We start from the raw sequence: 20,142 nt of genomic DNA on the forward strand, positions 1-20,142 counted from the left end.
TAAGACCTCGAGAGGTAAGGAAATAGAAGATTATGTTGATGGGGGTGTGAGACCGTAAGAAGACCATAAGAAATAGGAACAGGAGTAGAACATTCCACCTCTTGAGCCTGCTCCACAATTCCATAGGATCATGGCTGATCCAACATTCCTCACATCTACTTTCCATTCCTTTCCCTATAACCCTTGATTCCCCAACTGATCAAAAATCCACCTCAACTGGATGTAAGTTTGCTCGCTGAGCTGGAAGGCTCAGTTTTGTCACCATACTAGGTAACATCATTAGTGAGCCTCCAGTGAAGTGCTGGTGGTATGGTCCACTTTCTATTTATGTGTATAAAAAAGCGGGCATTCCTCCTCACCTCAGTCTGAACTCAGCGCCCCCTTTATACTGAGATGATGTCCTCTGGTCCTGGACACTCTCCTATGTTTTTAGACAGGAAACATTCTCTCAGCATTTGGGGTGGCATAGTGGCTCAGTGATTAGCACTGCTACCTCATAGCAGCAGGGACCTGGATACAACTCCCCCCCACCCCACACCCCCACCCCACCACAGGCAACTGTCTGTGTGGAGTTTGCACATTCCCCCCGTATCTCCTCTGGGTACTCCAGTTTCATCCCACAGTCCAAAGATATACAGGCTAGGTCAACTGGCCATCCTAAATTACCCATAATATATAGGCTAGGTGGGTTAATCATGGCAAATTCAGGGTTACAGTGATGGGATAGGTCTGGGTGGAATTCTCTTTGGACTCGATGGGCCAAAAGGTCCACTTCCACACTGTAGGGATTCTATGATTTATCCTGTCAAGCCATTTTAGAATCCTGTATATTTCAATGAAATCATCTCTCATTCTTCTAAACTCCTCTGAGCACAGTCCCAGCCTTTTTAGCTCATAAGATAATCCCTCCAAATGGGGGATCATCCCAGTGAACCTTCCCTGAACTGCCTCCTAATGAAATGATTTCTTTCCTGAAACAAGGGGACTAAAACTGCTCCCAGTGCTCCAGATGTGGTCTCCCCAGCACCTTGTATAGCTGCAGCAAGACTTCCCTACTCTTTTACTCCAACCGCCTTGAAAAAATAGCCAAAGAAGGGTGTGGTGAGGACAAATGGAAGAAAGTTGCGCATAGCATAAACACAGAGATGGAGTCGCTTGGTCAAAAGACCTGTGTGCCATATATCTTCCGCACTCTTATGACCACATCTACCAGTGTCTGACAGCAAATAACATGAAATGGACAAAGAGTTGTTTAATTTAGGGGAGGAAATGGCCTAGTGGCATTATCACTGGACTGTTAACACAGAGACCCAGGTAATGTTCTAGGGACCTGGGTTTGAATCCTGCCAAGGCAGATGGTGGAATTTGAATTCAATAAAATGTCTGTAATTAAGAGTTTAGTGATGACAATGAGTCCATTGTGGATTGTCAGGGGAAAACACCATCTGGTTTGCTAATGCCCTTTAGGAAGGAAACTGCCATCCTTATCTGGCCCAGACTACATGTGACTCCAGACCCAAGCCAATGTGGTTGAGAGATGGGCAAGAAATTCTGGCCTAGCCAGTGACACACTCACCCTGTGAATGAATAAAAAAAATTGCTAAATCCCTTCCTGCAGTAAACCCTGCAATAATAACAAAGTGCAGCAGCAGCTGTGGAGAGAGATACAGAGTTAATGGATCTGAAGGAGAATCATATCAGACAAGATTACATTAGATTCCTTACATTGTGGAAGTAGGCCCTTCAGCCCAACAAGTCCACACCGACCCTCTGAAAGTAACCCACCCAGACCCATTTCCCTCTGACTAATGTACCTAACACTATGGGGTAATGCAGCACAGCCAATTCACCTGACCTGCACATCTTTGGACTGTGGGAGGAAACCGGAGCACCCGGAGAAAACCCACGTAGACACAGGGAGAACGTGCAAACTCCACAAAGACAGTCACCCGAGGCTGGAATCGAACCTGGGACCCTGGTGCTGTGAGGCAGCAGTGCTAACCACTGAGCCACAGTGCTGCCCCTAAGAAACACTAGCTCTGTTTTGCTCTCCACAGATGCTGCCAGACCTACCGAGTTTCTCCAGCACTGTCTGTTTGATTGTCAGATTAATTGTTCTGTCTTATATCTGACTCCAGACGCAGGGCTATGTGGTTGACCCTTAGCTGTCCTCTGAAATGGCCTAGTGAGCTACCTCAGTTCAAGGACAATTAGGGAGGAGCCACACATGCAGCGATACTTACATCTCATGACAGAACAAAGATAAAAAGAATATACTGGCGGAGGATTTGCCTTCTGGAACCTGTTTGCTGCAAACAAGTAGATATTGCTTTATTACTCACAGTGGCTATTCCAGTTTTCTGATTGTTTGCGACTCCACCATCTACAGCTCGGACAATCAGGATATATTCAAATTTGGTTTCTCTGTCCAGCAGCGAAGTAGTTGTGACTTCTCCTACAGGAAAGTGTACAGAATGTGACAACACTGGACCAGAAGTAAAACTATCACGACAATAACTCCAAAAGGTATTGAAACTGTTTCCTAGGAAAGGAGTTAAAGAAATAAGATGGACAGAGAAAACATCTCAACTTTAACTGATCAAATGTCACAAAACGCTAGAGGGGCTGAGCAAGAAGGAAAACAACAACAATTAAACCTAGAAACGACAATCGTGCTCCAAAAATGTTGAAGTACAGATCGTTCTGGTATAACGTGCATTTCGTCAACATGAGTTGGCTGTAACGCGACTGACGAATTGTGGAAGCTGTTTGGATAATGCGAACTTTTGACTGAATGGGTATAGCAATTTTCTACAATGGTTTCCTACAGCACGATTTTCTATAGCGCAAGGACACAGACGAACACAACTGTCACGTTATAGCGGATCAACCTGTACACAAGATGACCTCAGGCCAGCCCCACCATTCCCAGGTTATGCTACATTTTTCATGGAGCTGTTCCTGGCACCTGGTGATAGTACAGAGCGAAGGCATGGCTCTGTCTAACACAACCATTACCTTGATGTTTAATCACTGGAAACAGGCACATGTTGAGGCTGATGCAGCTCCAGCTGTTGATGTTGAAGGTAGCTGGAAAATCCCTAAACTCAGGTCAATTCTTAGACCCTATATCAGAATGAGATGGCCAACCTCCTTTCTTGATCCTTACTTTTAAGCATTTGAGTGTTACTAAGAAAAGCAGCATTTTGTCTGAGCTTTTTTGGTTTGCATTCATCAGGACAATTTGCAAGAAATACCTAATTAAAGGGGAACAACATTGGTACTGTGCGAGAGGACAGAGTTTATGGAACTCCAGGCAGTCCTCCCAGGTGAGTCACTGCCCAGTGTGTTCTGCTATTCACCAAATCATGGCTAAAATGTGTTTTAGCCTCATCTTGATTCCATTTACTTTGGCTTTTTGAAAACTGTCCTGATGAGTGCAAGCTTTGGCAAAATCTGTCTCAGAAATTTCTTTTTGACAAGGTTGACGCCTCATCCTCCCACTACTCAGCCTTCAACACTTCTGGTGTATCCAAAATGTAGTGAAGCCATTTACCCTACAGCCAGAAGTTCATTGGTTAAGCACCAGGGGGTGTCCACTCGTTAATGGGACTACACACTGCATGCTCGGGGCGAAAGGATCGAAGCATCCCATCACACTTTCAATCAGTTGTTTGTGGAATTGCAGCATTAACACCAGACTAACCAAAATTGTTTTGAGTTGGATAGGGAGTAGACTTTGTGAATTAGAGTTGTAGACCTGTACAGCATAGAAACAGACCCTTCGGTCCAACTCGTTTATGTCAATCAGATATCCTAAATTAATCTAGTTCCATTTGTCAGTATTTGGCCCATATCCCCTCAACTCTTTTTATTCATAGACCCATCCAGATGCCTTTTAAATGCTGTAATTATTCCTCTGGTAGCTCATTTCACACGCGCACCACCCTCTGTGTGAAAAAGTTGCCCCTTACATCTCTTTTAAATCTTTCCTCTCTCACCTTAAACCGATGCTCTCTAGTTTTAGGATTGCCCCACCCTGGGGAAAATATATTGTCTCTTTACCCTATCCATGGCCCTCCTAGTTTGAGAAACCTCTATGAGGTCACCCCTCAGCCTCCAACACTGCAGAGAAAATTGCCCCAAGCTTATTCCGCCTCTGCCCATAGCTCAAACCCTCCAACTCATCCTTGTAAATCTTTTCTGAACCCATGTAAGTTTCACAACATCCTTTCAATAGGAAGGAGACCAGAATTGCACGCAACATTCCAAAAGTGGCCTAACCAATGTCCTGTACAGCCGCAACATGACCTCCCTGCTTCACTATCCTTTCTACCTGTGACTCCGCTTTCAAGGAGCTATGAACCTGCACTCCAAGGTCTCTTTGTTCAGCAACACTTCCTAGGACCTTACCATTAAGTGTATAAGCCCTGCTAAGATTTGCTTTCCCAAAATGCAGCACCTCACATTTATCTAAATTAAACTCCATCTGCCACTCCTCAGCCCATTGGCCCATCTGATCAAGATCCCATTGTACTCTAAGGTAACCTTCCTCACTGTCCACTACACTTATAATTTTGATGTCATCTGCAAACTTACTCACCATACCTCTTAAGTTCACATCTAAATCATTTATAGAAATGACAAATATTAGAGAAGGAATGAGTTATTTACAATGAAAGATTTTCAGATTGTCACTTCTGGTGACCACATTAATACTTCCACGGTTCAGTTTTCTTGGTCAAATCAGTATTTTACTGAACATGACTTTGATTTACTGTTTGGCTAAGGGAGAACAAGTTGGTTATTTCAATGCTGGAAGGTGATCGACTACCTGAACGGGTGTTGATCCGGAACTGGGATGATCCCTCGAGAGAGTAGATGATTGATTCCTGGCCAAATTCCCGGGATTGGTCCAAGTCGGACGCAGATACAAACAACACTGTGGCTCCTGAGAAGGACAGAGGGAGAGAGAGACAGAGGGAGAAGCAGAATGGAATTATACAAACACCCGGAAATGACACAAGGAACCAGATGGTCTATCAAGCCTGCCCCACAACATGCTGCCTGATCATCACAGTGAGACACTTCGTTTCTGCCCCTCTTCTTAAAATTGGCTCTTTGGCTGTTTGTGTGGCAGGGTCACACTTAGATGCCACCAGTCTTCACCCAGCTCTGACCCAGCCCCAATCATGATGACCAGAAAAACATTCATTTCAAAAAAATAAGTATTCCCCAGGCCTGGCTCTGGGACAAAAAGGCAGAGAATTTAAAGTACAGTGGAACCCCCCTATCTGCGGATTTGGCCTCCGCGATTTCAGTTATCTGCCGTTTACCGTGGCCCGAAAATATTACATGGAACATTCCAGAAATAATTCCAGTGGGGGCTGCTGGGGAGGTAAGTTTCCCATTTAAATGATAGGATTCGCTACTATCTGCGGTAGGTCTTGGAACGTATCACCCACAGATCGGGGGGGACACTTATATATCCACTCTGTCATGCTCTGTTATAATTTTATAAGTTTCGATGAGAACATCCCTCCTTCTTCAAAGTGCGAGGGAAGACAGACCCAGTTTCTTCAATTTCTCCCCCAACACCACCCCAGCCTCACCTGCAATTATATTTTCAGGGATTGCAATGATGTAGGAAGACTGGCTAAAAGTGGGCGAGTTATCGTTTTCATCCTGAAAGATAGACAGATATAAAAGGATTTACACAAGCTTCACTTGGTATCACATACATAACAAACTCAAGTGGCACAGTAGCTCAGTGGTTAGGACTGCTGCCTTACAGTGCCAGGGTCCCATGTTCAATTCCAAACTTGGGCGACTGTCTGGAGTTTGCACATTGTCCCCGCGTCTGTGTGGGTTCCCTCTGGGTGCTCTGGTTTCTCCCACAGTCACAAAGATGTGCAGGTTTGGTGATGTGGCCATGCTAAATTGCCCATAGTGTTCAGGATGTGTAGGTCAGGGGCAAATATGGGGTGGATGGGTCTGAGTGGGTTGCTCTTGGGAGGGTTGGTGTGGACTTGCTGGGCCGAAGGGCCTGTTTCCACACTGTAAGGACTCCATGAAACATGAACATGTTTAAAGCAAAACAGGAAGAGTAGGTTATTTGGCCTTTAAGGCCTGAACGGGCTGATCTTCTGCATAAACTCCATTTTCCCAACATCTTCCACCATCCTGCCAGTCTCTTCAGTAATTAAGAGGCCATTTCACAGAGCAGTGAAAAGTCTGCATTTATTGTCCACCCCTAATTGCCTAGGGGGCAGTTAAGAGTCAACTACATGACTGTGGGACTGGGGTCACATGTCAGCAGATTTCTTGCCCTGAAGGACATTAGTGAACCAGATGGGTTTCTACAACAATTGCTGATAGTTTCATGGACATCATTACTGAGATTAACTTTCAATTCTGGATTTATTACTTGAACATGATATCTACCAGCTGATTTGAACCAATGGCATAGAGTTATATGAAACAGGCCCTATGGTCCAAATCGTCCATGCTGACCAGATATCCTAAACTAATCTAGTCCCATTTGCCAGCACTTGGCCCATATCCCTCTTAACCCTTCTTATTCATATACCCATCCAGATGCCTTTTAAATGTTTTAATTGTACCAGCCTCCACCACTTCCTCTATCACCAAAGTATTAGCCTACTCCCCCAACATATGAAGCTGCAGTAATAATTCACCAGTTTGAGAATCCTGGAAACTTACTTCAGAAAGAAGTGATTTTTTTTAAAGAGTAAGCAAATCCCATGTGAAATTGTTCAGCGAGCTATATTTAAGAGTGTGTGGGGGAGGTGGCGGGTGACCAGGGGTAAAATTGCAGGGGTAAAGATGAGAGGCAGACATCTCTGCTGAAAGACTATGCAAATTAAATTTGGGAAAGAGCCTACCACAGCATCACAATAACACGTTCTGGATTGAGTCCTGGGCTATAAACCTCTTCCTTTCCCTTGCACCGCATGCAGATGATTTTGTTTATTTCCCTCACAAACGAGAGTGAAATGAATAAATAATTAAATAAATAAGTACATGGACAGATAAATAAATAAAATAAAGACTCATGTGTCTCAGATGGCAGGAAGTTTTCATCTTTATAGCCCGTCTGTTTAACATGTGGATTTTTATAGTATGTAGCCCTGGAATAAATTAAACTGAAGTAAATACTAAAATAAGTTACATCTGATGAATATCGAACAGAAATGGCGCTCCCGAAACAATTAGCATGAAACTCATGATGTTCATTCGGTCCTGTTCATTAAATGTGAATAATGGTGCACAGAGCCCCCAAGGAGTATCACACAATTGGGTGGCATCTTTCAGATATCACCTGATTATCCATGATCAGGTAAATGTTCGACATTCAGGCCCGAGAGGCTAGATGACCTATTCCTCCTCAGGGCTAACCTTTCCCCCCAACCAACAACCACAGACCAACTGACTGTGCATGCCACTGTCATCTGTGAGATGTTGGAGAAATCGCCGTGAAGATTTGGTTGTGTAACAATGTCGCTGCTCCTTAGTACCCGCTCCGTTGGTGAAACATTCTGCTATCTGTGTGCAGCTGCCAAGGGTAAATTTGTTATTTTGATCTTTCAGACTATCCTGAGATCCCAAACTACCTTCAATATAAAGTTAGAAGTCGAGCAAAGTGACGCACGGAATCTGAGACTTGCTCTGAAGTATGGATACAGCAGCAATCTTTCAGAAGAAACAATAAAACCAGAAATGGATTTCGAACAGTTCTAAAGAAAGGTCACAAGACTCAAAGTACAAAACTCTGTCTGTCTGTCTCTCTCTACACGTGCTGCCAGACCTGCCGAGATTCCCCAGTAATTTCTGTTTTTCCTTGGCATGGATCAGAGAATCCCTACAGCCTGGAAGCAGGCCATTCTGCCCATTGAGTCCATACCAGTCCTCTCCGAAGAGCATCCCACCCAGACACATCCACTACCCAATCCATGTAACCCTGCATTTCCCATGGGCAATCTACCCTATCCTGCACATCTTTGGACTGTGGGAGGAAACCCACGCAGGCAGGGGGAGAATGTGCAAACCTCACACAGACAGATAGTCGCCAGAGGCTTGAATTGAACCCAGGTTCCTGGCACTGAGGCAGCAGTACTATAGCACCATGCCACCCTGAGCATTTATCCTTTTAGCAACATCTCTCTCTCTCTCTCTGCCATGCTCCATTTGGGAATCGTGCTGCTACATAAGCCCCTGTACTTCTCAAAGGCAACCAGGGAAGGTCAATAAATATTGGCCCAGCTAATGATGCCCACATCCTTAGAACAAATAATAAAATAAAACTCCTGGGTCCTCATAAAAGTTAAAGATTCAATCAAATTACTCAAAGTCCCCAGTTTTCTTGCCTGATGGACTCGGGTTGTCAGAAAACACTGGCTATGTTTCCGTACTTAACATTAAGTACAATTTATTACTGTTACTTCAATTCTAATCACAGACAAACAAAAATATGATTTTTTAACATACAACCCAGCTAGATGAAACTCTAACCCTCTTCTTAACTCCCACATACACATGTCCAGACAGAGACAGACAAACAAACAAACATACATGTGAAGAAAAACACACTGGGGAAACATAGTTCAATAGCACCAGTCCAAGTAATTCAATGCAGTGTTCATTTTGCTTGTTCCAAGACCATCTGTGCTCTTCCATTCATCTGACCTCCAGATTTTTTAAGTTCTTTGCCAAAGGTTGAAAGGATGGTTGAAACAATTTTTTTTCAGTCTATTAGGTACCTGTGAGAGGCACCGGCTTATAGCAAATGGTAGGACAGAAGTACAAGCAGCTTTTGGTTTTTGGCTACTTCACTGTCAATCAGAGAAATAGAGAGGTCTTTTCTCCTTCGCAGTCCAGAGGTTTTTTGTCCATACACTTCCTGTTTACCTGCCCAGGAGCCAACGAGAGAGCTTTTGACATGCTGTCAGCTCCTGGCTTCCTCAACTGACCCCAACTGCACAAACCAATCAGCAATCTGTCTCTGGGCAGAGTTCAGTCTGCACACTCCTGGGGCTGAAGCGAGTTAGACATCTTCACCTACTGTTTGAACCAAGCAACAGTATAAATACAACATGCAATGGATTCTAGTGACTTACAGTCATAGAGATGTACAGTACGGGAACAAGCTCTTCAGTCCAACCCGTCCATGTCAACCAGATATCCTAAATTAATCTAGTCTCATTTGCCAGCATTTGGCCCATATCCCTCTAAACCCTTTCTATTCATGTACCCATCATTGTACCAGCCTCTGGCAGCTCATTCTATATATGCACCATCCTCTGCATGACCTTGCTTTTAAAAATGCAACTCCTTGCAGTCCTTGTTTTAAAGCAGTAAATATATTAGTATATTTAAAGCAGTCCACAGTCCAAAAAATAAAGAATGATAAAAACATGTGGCTTTTACTCTTCAACTGCCTTCAAGTCCTGACATGGGACTTGAACCTGCAGTGCTTCAAATAGAAAAACAAGGCTGGTTGGTCATTACCTCACTGCTATATGGGGGCGTTTTCTGCTTGTAGATTGACTGCTATGACTTCCATATCACAATAGTGGCTCCACTTCAAAAATATCTAACTGGCTGTAATGTGCTTTGGTGCATCCCAAGATTATGAAAGGTGCTATACAGATGTAGGTCTCCCTCTGGGTTGCACAAACCAGTGCAGCAAGACCAGTAAAACGAATGGAAATTTATCTGGAGCTTGCCTGGCAGAATTCCTGAAAGACATGGCTTTCAGGCAAGGAACCGCATTGAACATCTCACTTATAAAATCAATCCACAGTCTGCAGCTTCAGACACTAATAGTCCCCTTGCAGAAAAGAAATGTTCCTCTCTTAAATACTCCAGCTGAGGACAAAAAGATTAGTTTAATAGACTGTTAACCTGCATTTATTATAATGATAACCCTCTGCTTCTTTATCAGTGTGAGACACCACAGTCATAAATACACTTTTTGCAAACAAACAGCTCGAGATTTTGATCATCTGGACTGAAAACTGGTGACAATTACAGCTGCACAGTCACAGCACAATCCTTCATTTCATGGACCCCTTTTGAAAGTGAAACTGATGTCTGGAGAAAGATCCATTTTGCCAAATAACGACTATCTGCCGGGCAGGAACTGCATTTGTCAGACGCCATCTGGGCACTAGGCTAACAATGAAATGCATTCCCAGTTTTCATCTGGTACAGAATAGAATGGCTTTCCTAGAATACGCCCAGGAAACCTCTGGATATTGTGTTGAAGGGATAGACATTGTCAGATGCACTGAATGGCCTTTCTCTTTCCGCATCTTGGATTTAAATGTAAGGGGTGCAATAAAGAGGTCACAGATGACACAAAAAAATGGTTGGGAGGTAAATAGTGAGGAGGGGTCTACAGGAAGGTATCTGCAGACTGCTCAGGTGAACAGAGCAGTGCCAAATGGAATTCAACCCAGAGAAAATGCACTTGGGAAGGGCAACCAGGGGTAAGGAATATGATTGGGAGGAACGTGGAAAGTACTATTGATCCGAGGTTGTTGTTCATATCCTCAGATCCCGGCACACAGCAGGACAGGTAGATGAAGGCATTTAGCAGGCTTTCCTTCATTGCTCAGTCTTTTCAGTATTTGATGTGGAGGTGCTGGTGTTGGACTGGGATGGACAAAGTCAAAAATCACAACAGCAGGTTATAGTCCAACAGGTTTATTTGAAATCACAAGCTTTCAGATCACTGCTTCTTCGTCAGGTGCAGTGTTTGTGATTTCAGGTCAACCTGTTGGACTATAACCTGGTGTCGTGTGATTTTTGAATCTTTTCAGTGTAGGAGTTGGGATGTCATGTTGAAAGTTGTAAAGGACGTTGGTGAGGTCTATTATGGAATATTCTGCCCAGTTCAGTTCACCCAGTTATAGGAAGAATATTATTCAGCTGCAGAGGGTTCTGAAGAGATTTATCAGGAAGTTACCGGCTATGGAAGGTTTGAGTTATGAAGAAAGGCTGGAACCTTTTTCACTGGAGCGTAGGAGGTTTGGGGGGGGGGGTGACCTTATAGAGATTTATAGGGGTTAATGGTTGGTGCCTTCTCCCTAGGATGGGAGATTTCAAGACTAGGAGGCACAGTTTTAAGTGAGATGAGAGAGATTTAAAAAAGACATGAGGGGCAACTTTTATTCTTACACAGCGGGTAGTTTGTTTATGTAATGAACTGCCAGAGGAAGTGGTGCACTGTGAGCACAATTACAACATTTGAAAGACACTTAGTTAGATAAGTACAGAATAGGAAAGATTTGGAAGAATATGGGCTCGGAACAAGCAGGTGGGACTAGTTTAATTTGGGATTATGTATGCATGGAACCAAAGGACCTGTTTCTGTGCTGTATGACTTCAGGAGGTGGTTCAAGAAGGTGGAATACTTGCCTTTATTAGCAAAGGCATAGGGCTACAGGAGCAGGGAGATTATGCTTAAACTGTATACAATGTCGGTTAGGCCATAGCTGAAGGAGTGCAGCTCTGGTCACCATCCCTTATTCCTCTGCTGCATCTTTTCCCAGGATGACCAATTCCACCTTAGAAAATCCCACATGGCCTCCTTCTTCCAAGATCACAATTCCTCTTCCCACGTGGTCGATGATCTCATCCACTTCCCACACCACCACCCTTGAACCCCCCCCCACCCCCGGCTCCTCACCTTTCACCTCAGCAACCTCCACATACAACGCATCATCCTCTGCCACCTACAAACGGAACGCACCACCAGAGATATATTTCCCTCCTGACCCCTATCAGTGTTCCGGAGAGACCATTCCCTCCGTGCCTCCCTTGTCAGGTCCACACCCCCCACCAGCCCACACCCTGCTCCTGGCACCTTTCCCTGCCACCTCAGGAAGAGCAAAACCTGTGCCCACACCACTCCCCTCACCTCCGTCCAAGGCCCCAAGGGATCCTTCCACATCCAACAGAAATTTACCTGCACCTCCACCAATGTCATCTACTGTATCTGTTGCACCCTCTATATTGGGGAGACAGGACACCAACCTGCGGATTATTTCAGAGAACATCTCTGGGACACCCGCACCGTTCCGTGGCTGAACACTTTAACTCCCCCTCCCACTCCATATGCAGATCCTGGGCCTCCTCCATTGCCAGACCGTTACCACCCGATGCTTGGAGGAAGAACACCTCATCTTCTGCCTTGGGACCCTCCAACCATATGGGATTAATGTGGATTTCCCCAGTTTCCTCATTTCACCTACCCCCGCATTCTCCCAGTCCCAAACCTCCAACTTGGCACCGCCCTCCTGACCTGTCCATCATCTTTCCCATCTATCCGCTCCACCCTCCTCTCCGACCTATCACCTTCTCCCACACCTTCAGCCACCTATCGCATTCCCAGCTACCTCCCCCCCAAGCCCCATACCCTTCCCATTTATCTCTTAGCCCCCTCCCCAGCCCACATGCCTCATTCCTGATGAAGGGGTTATGCCCGAAACATTGATTCTCCTGCTCCTCCTGACCTGCTGTGCTTTGCCAGCACCACACTCTTTACTATGAAGAACTTTGGGATATTCAGAGCTTGTGAAAAGAGCTAGGTAAATATAAATCATTCAATGGGCAACACTAAGTGACATCTAAACAAACTGCAAGCAACATCTCGCAGCCTCCTCATTAACCAAACAAGTCACTTGTCCAAATGAGAAAGTGACAATTGCAGATGCTGGAGATCAGAGCTGAAAAATGTGTTGCTGGACAAGCGCAGCAGGTCAGGCAGTATCCTGCTCCTTGGATGCTGCCTGACCAGCTGCGCTTTTCCAGCAACACACTTGTCCAAATGATTCAATTTAATCAGGAACAGTTTTCCCAATTTTGTATGCTTGCTTCTCCAGTACACTGCTCACCACTTCAACCTGCAGCTTTACGAACAACATTCGAAAGCAAATTTTATTTCTGAAGCAGCTTGGTCAATTCCTTTCAGTTTAAATGCCTCAAAGCAAATTAAACTAAACAACAGCTGCCCAGCTTACTAATCATGGAGACAGATCAGTTGATGGACTGTCTGACCTTGCTGCAAGTCAATGTAACCTGGTGGAAAAGCATGGGTTTGACAGCTCAGTACAAGTTGGTTGTTTGAGAGGGTAAAGAAGGTTCAGCAGCAGGCTGGAACTGAAGATAGACAGTCAAAGAGGAAGGTCATTTAGCCCATTTAAGATGACATTCCTTCACTACAACATCCAGTGGTTTCCCAGGCTGTTTGAGGAGAACATTTCCATGTTTTTGTTCCACATGAAGACCACAAGTTTGTAGATCACAGGAACAAGAAGAAGCAATTCAGTCCTTTGAAGCCCCTAATTCCACATACCCATCCCAGCTAGGAAATAAATCACTCTTTCTTCAGTGTGGCTGGATTAAAAACTTGCAACTCCTTCCTGAACACCATTGTGGGTCACCCTGCAGCCCATGAATTGCAGCCATTGGGGTTCAGGAGTAACTAGTTGACCTTGACTGAGTGTCACAGACTGGCACATTGCAAGGTCCAGGATTACGTGCTGAGGGACGCAATAAAGCTTGGGGCAGCTGCTGCCAAGGTGCAGTGGGGGGAGACCACGGTCTGAGGTCTTCCTGCTGAAGATAAATGGGAATCTGTTCAGTTATTGGACCTTCCAAGCACCTCCAATGCAAGTAAATATAGTCTGGTTCAAGTAAGAGATGCTTTTGGTTTGTTGGATAGGGTCAATGTTTGTTTTTTTTATATGCTACTGTATAGACCTGAACTGCCTTTATGACTTTGTGTGTATATAAAATACATACATAACAAAGATTTTTTTTATGAGTAAAGAATATTTTTGAAGTAAAAAAACAACTAAGGATGGGCAATAAATGCTGACTCAACCAGAAATGCCTGCATCTCCTGATTAAATTTAAAAAAACTTTGCCCCATATCCTTTGATATATTTGGTTAACAAAACAAAGTACATCAACCTTTGATCTAAAGTTCACAATTAGTCAAACACCAGTTGCTTTTTTCTGAAGAGAGTTCCAAACCTCTCTCAGGCTGCGTGTCCAGTGATTCATCCCCAACACTACTGACAGCAGAACTACTGGTTAGTATTCCAAACAACAGCGTTTCTCCAATATTATTTTCTGTAGGGTTCTTTTCATCGGACAGAAAACAACAGTCTGGTTGCACGGTGGCACAGTGGTTAGCACTGCTGCCTCACAGCGCCAGAGACCCGGGTTCAATTCCCGACTCGGGCGACTGACTGTGTGGAGTTTGCACGTTCTCCCCGTGTCTGCGTGGGTTTCCTCCGGGTGCTCCGGTTTCCTCCCACAGTCCAAAGATGTGCAGGTCAGGTGAATTGGCCATGCTAAATTGCCCGTAGTGTTAGGTAAGGGGTAAATGTAGGGGTATGGGTGGGTTGTGCTTCGGCGGGTCGGTGTGGACTTGTTGGGCCGAAGGGCCTGTTTCCACGCTGTATTGTAATCTAATCTAATCTAAACAGCAAACGGAAATTGCTGGAAAAGCTCAGCAGGTCTGGTAGCATCTGAGGAGAGAAATCAAGAGTTAACGTTTGAGGTCATGTGATCCTTCCTCAGACTCTTCCTCCAGAGCAGTTCTGGGGAGGGGTCACTTTACCTGAAACATTAACTCTGATTTCTCTCCAGGGATACTGCCAGACCTGCTGAGCTTTTATAGCAGTTTCTGCTTCTGTTTCCGATCTACAGCATCCGCCGTTCTTTCAGTTTTTATTCAGCAAACAGAACTTGCCGGGCTTATCCATGGGTTTATTCTAGCTGAAAGCTGGCAGGGAAAGCCATGAACTGATTAACGATCTGCGGAAGGTGCAGCAGCAAAGCATTATTTTTGACAAGGTTTGGCTTGAGTCTTCGGACACAGAGTTTTAAGGATTTGATTCTTATTTGTTTGTGCACTGTTGCATAATGAGTTGAGAAGTGGAGACAGTGAAGACCTGAGCAGCTGATACCCACTCCAGGTGCTGAACACTTTTTCACAATCATCGAACCATTGAGGTCTACAGAGCAAAAGGAGGTTCTTTGGTGCATCAAATATGTGCTGGTCAAAACCTACTTATTCATATCCCATTTTCCAAAATGTTCCATAGCTTTATGTATCTTGGCATCGCAACTGCACATCTAATACTTTTTATATGTTAAGAGAGCGATTGCTTCTACCACCCTCACAAGCAGTGAGTTCCAAATTCCCATCACCCTCTGCTCGACAAATCTTTTTCCTCACATCCCCTCAAATCTTTCTGCCCTTTACTGTAAATTGAACCATCCCCAGTCATTCATCTCTCCTTCAAGGGGCAATGTTTCTTCTTATTTCCCCTATCTGCACCCCTCATGAGCTTACACATCCCAATCATATCCCCCCCTTGGTTGCCTCTGCTCCAAGGAAAACAAACCCAATCTGACCAATCTCTCCTCATATCTGAAGCTCTCCAGACCAGAAAACATCCTGGTAAATCACCTCTGTACTCTCTCCAGTGCAATCACAGTGTGCCTATAACTTTATCTGATTAATGGGAAATAAGTTGTGCATAAATCAACAAATGTGTAACTTATATTTAAATATGTGCCTGTAACAAAGAAACATCAAAAGGCACTCAACAGATGTATAATATGAGAACCAATTGGTGATGAGTTAAAAAGAAGTCCATCTTGGAATTGGGGCAGGAGCTGGGGAACTACAGGTTTGGTGACAAGGCTTGATTTTGAAGCACCATCTTGAACAGGAAGTGGGAGTTGGAAAGAACAGGATCAGGCAAGGAATCCCAATCCCAATTAGATTTGGATTTAGGTTTTATTGTCCCATGTACTCAGGCATGAAGTACAAGAGTACAGTGAGAAGTGTGCAATGATGCCACACACGTCGCCATCTTAAGTCCAAAGAACCCAGGTACAAAATCTTAGTTACAGAAATAGAGAAATAATGAAATCAGTTAAGAAGTTCAGCACTACAATATTCTTAGCATAAAAGCAGAAAAACAATAAAATAAAATTAATGTTGTAATGATGGTTTTAAATGATGGTCTCTTTAAGAAAGAATGAGGACATGGCCCAGAGGTTATTGAGAGTGACTAATGCTTGCTGGAGCATACCTTTAAGGGCTATCTTTCTGGGGTCTTATTGTGCAGTGGTAGTGCTCTACCTCTGAACCAGGACACTGGTGTTCAAATCCTACCTGCTCCTGAGGTGTCTCACAACATTTCCAAACACATTGATTAGAAAATATAAAGGGCTAGCTTTCTGTTTGTGAATTTAATTAGAATCATGGTGATTTGGTTGTGTTAAAAACATTCAGAGCTGTTGGATGTAAGTTGGCTCACTGTGCTGGAAGGTTCGTTTTCAGACGTTTCGTCACCATACTAGGTAACATCATCAGTGAGCCTCCAGTGAAGCACTAGCGGTATGGCCCACTTTTTATTTATATGTTCAGGTTTCCTTGGGTTAGTGATGTCATTTTCTTTTCTTTTTCTCAGGGAGTGGTAAATCAATGTGTTTGTCGTTAGAGTTCTGGTTGGACTGCCATGCTTCTAGGAATTCTCGCCTGTGTCTCAGTTTGGCTTGTCCAACCCGAATTCTATCAACAAATACATTGACTTGGATCCTATTTATCATCCCCTGAGAAAAAGAACAGGAAATGACATAACCACAGGAAATTACATCGCCAACCAAGGAAACCTAAACACATAAATAAAAAGTGGGCCATACCACCAGTGTTTCATCGGAGGCTCACTGATGACGTTACCTAGTATGGTGATGAAACGTCTGAAAATGAACCTTCCAGCTCAGTGAGCAAACCTACATCGAGAACCTCAATCTTCTCAAAACTCACTAACACCTATGGACACAATATGCTAAAACTGGCCCAAAAATGTGAAACCAATGCCATCCGTCAGAGCACTATGTACTTCTTGCATGAATGCCTAAGGAAACAGCTACTACCTAAATGTCTTAAATACAAACCTCCCTTAACACCCCACTTGCCAAAAGAATAGCAGAGCAAAATGGCCACAACATACTCTGTAAATACAACCAGGGAAATTTCCCGCCAAAAAACTTTACCCACTAATAAAACACACCATGAATGGACAGATAAAGTACAACAAGCCATAGACAATAGACAGTGACAAACACAGAAACTGAAAAAACTAGACCTGCAGAAAAAACCTAGACAAATTTATACAAAATGACAACACAGACAAGCATGGATAAAAAAGTATCTGACTGACCCTTAACAGACACTGAAAAAGTCGTCTTAGTAAGAGGATTAAATTGCAACTGCCAGGCTGCGGACAAGAAAGATTTCGTAGCAGCATTAGAAACAACACTAAAGGCCATGAGTTCACAGAAGAAACCCAGCAAACCATCAGACAGACAGTCGCACCAATGTAAAGCAGGAAAATGGAAGGAAACACACTCAATACACAAGAAAGGAAAGCACTAGAAAGACTAAAAAAAGGATAAAAACATTGTTATCCCACCTGCAGACAAAGGATGCTTGACAGTCATTTAAATCAAGGAGACTACCCTGAGAAAGTGAACACACTACTTGCCGAGACCAACATTTACCAATAAATGACGATAGACCCGATCCCACAACTAGAGAACTGAATCACAGCCCTACTCAAAAAACTTCAGTAATCTGCAGAAATAAATAAGACAACTGCGAAAAAATTAAACCAGATGGATCCAACACACCATGCTTCTATGGATTACCCAAAATTCACAAAGCAGGAGCCCCCCTAAGACCCATAGTCTCGCTACCTGGAACATCAACTTACAGAATGGCCAGGGAGCTATACCAAAGACTAAAACACTTAATAGAAGACTCACACCACTCCATCCACTCCACCCAAGAATTCCTGAAGACCATCAAAGAGGATGGAATAATGGTCTCCTTTGATGTAACAGCCCTATTCATATCCACTAACGTCAACCTGGCCAAGGAAACACTGACTACACTATTAGATGAACCAAAGACATGTACATCAAACACCACCAACTTCATCAGCAAGGGCAATATCATCAAACTAGTGAACCTATGCCTTACCACACATTTCACCTTCAACAACAAAACCTACAGACAAACTAACAGAACATCCACTGGATCTCCAACATCAGGGTTCTTAGCAGAGGCAGTAATGCAGAGACTCGAAGAAACAGCTCTGCCAACCATCCAACCCAAACTTTGGGTCTGTTATGTAGATGACACCTCTGCCACCATTAAACGGAACAAATTAGAGAAAACCTTCAGGGCCATCAATGATACCCTTATTGGCAGAAAATTCACTAAAGAGGAGGAAAACAACAACAAACTGCCATTCCTAGATGTCACAGTAGAGCGGGAAACTTCAAACCAGGGTCTACAGGAAAACAACACATACGGACCAAATACTGAACCACAGAAACAATCATCCCAACATCCATAAATGGAGCTGCAGCGGAACATTATTTCAACGAGCCATCACACACTGCAGCACAGTGGAACTACGAAGAGCAGAGGAAAATCACCTGAAGTGAGTTCAAAAAGAACGGGTACCCAATGGACCAGTTCCCCGATTTCTCAGCAACAAACCCAAACAAGTAGACAAAACATGCCCAGAAACCCTGCTCACTCTCCCCTACATCAAAGACATCTTGGAAATGACTGCCAGACTACTCAGACCTCTTGGAATCATGGTAGCCCATAAATCCACCAACACACTAAAACAGCAGCTAATGAACTTGAAAACCCTACACAGACAACAAGCCAAAATAATGTCATTTACAAAATACTTTGCAAGAACTGTAACAAACATTACTTTGGACAAACAGGCAGAAAACTAACCACCAGAATACATGAACATCAACTAGCCACAAAAAGACATGACTCACTCTCACTAGTATCCTTACATACAGATGAGGAAGGACACCACTTCGACTGGGACACCACATCCATCCTAGGACAAGCCAAACAGAGGCATGCACAAGAATTCCTAGAAGCATGGTATTCCAACCGGAAATCTATCAACAAACACATTGACTTGGATCCCATTTAACACCCCCTGAGAAAAAGAACAGGAAATGACATCACCACAGGAAATGACATCACCAACCCAAGAAAACCTAAACACATAAATAAAAAGCAGGCCATGTCACCAGTGCTTCACTGGAGACTCACTGATGATGTTACCTAGAATGGTGACGAAACGTCTGAAAATGAACCTTCCAGCTCAGCGAGCAAACCTACATCCAGAACCTCAATCTGAGCTACAAATCTTCTGAAAACTCACTAATTCAAAGCTGTCTAACAGAATCTCTGGATTGCGTTTATTTCACTTGGGTTATTGAGGCTCCACTGTATCTCTGAGCCAGGAAACCTGGATTCAATTCCCCAACAGCTCCAGAGGTGTGCAATAACATCTCTGAAGAAATGAAAATGGCCTGTCTTTCCAATTCAAAGCTGGTGGTATGGTGATGGCATCCGTTAGTGTCGTGAGACCATGAATCTGTGCATGGGAAGTCGTGTTTCAATCTTTATTGGTCGAGCAGCATCTGTTGTGGCTATTGAGGCCTACACGGGAGTGGCAGCTTCCGCTGCAGAGACTGCATGTGAAGGTGCTGTCCTCCGGTGTTGTCTTGGTGTTGTTTAATCGGCGGGTGGGCTTTTCTTCAGCAGCAAACCTCTTGTTCGGCCTCTGTGTAATTCTTGCCTCCAGCCAGAGCGATCGCTTATAATGTCCCACCTCTCGATGTTCATGTTCAGTGACTTCATGTCCCTCAAAATGAAGATAGGGCCGCCTTATGCTCTCTTGCTGAAGGCCAGTTCCCCCACAGCAGGTCTTTTGGGATCCTCCTGTCTGACATGCAGTGTACATGGCCCAGCCAGTGGAGATAGCGTTGTTGGAGCAGAGTGAAGAGACTGGGTATCTGGACGTGGGCCAGGACCTCATTGTTGGTGACTCAGTGAATCCACTTGATGTCCAGGATGTGACTTAGGCTGTGCAAGTGGAAGGAATTGAGACGCCGCTCTTGTGAGTAGAGGCTCCAGGACTCGCTGCCGTAATGCAGTGTGCTGAGGGCGCAGGTCCTGTAGATGGCAACCTTGGTGTGCGT

The 20,142-nt window shown here is 44.1% G+C and overlaps 1 protein-coding gene across 2 annotated transcripts in view; it reads right to left on the reverse strand.

Moving 5' to 3' along the window:
• cdh23 (cadherin-related 23) overlaps window positions 1-20,142 on the reverse strand; it is a 799,974-nt gene that overhangs the window by 357,389 nt on the left and 422,443 nt on the right. For both annotated transcript variants that reach the window (XM_043679154.1, XM_043679152.1), the window contains exons 19-21: window positions 5,613-5,685; window positions 4,835-4,951; window positions 2,343-2,455 (exon numbers count right to left, since the gene is read on the reverse strand). In XM_043679154.1, coding sequence (XP_043535089.1) covers window positions 2,343-2,455; window positions 4,835-4,951; window positions 5,613-5,685 — 303 coding nt within the window. The remainder of the gene's footprint in view (window positions 1-2,342; window positions 2,456-4,834; window positions 4,952-5,612; window positions 5,686-20,142) is intronic.

The sequence above is a fragment of the Chiloscyllium plagiosum genome, chromosome 38 (assembly GCF_004010195.1).
Source record: "Chiloscyllium plagiosum isolate BGI_BamShark_2017 chromosome 38, ASM401019v2, whole genome shotgun sequence".
Taxonomy (NCBI): Eukaryota; Metazoa; Chordata; class Chondrichthyes; order Orectolobiformes; family Hemiscylliidae; genus Chiloscyllium; species Chiloscyllium plagiosum.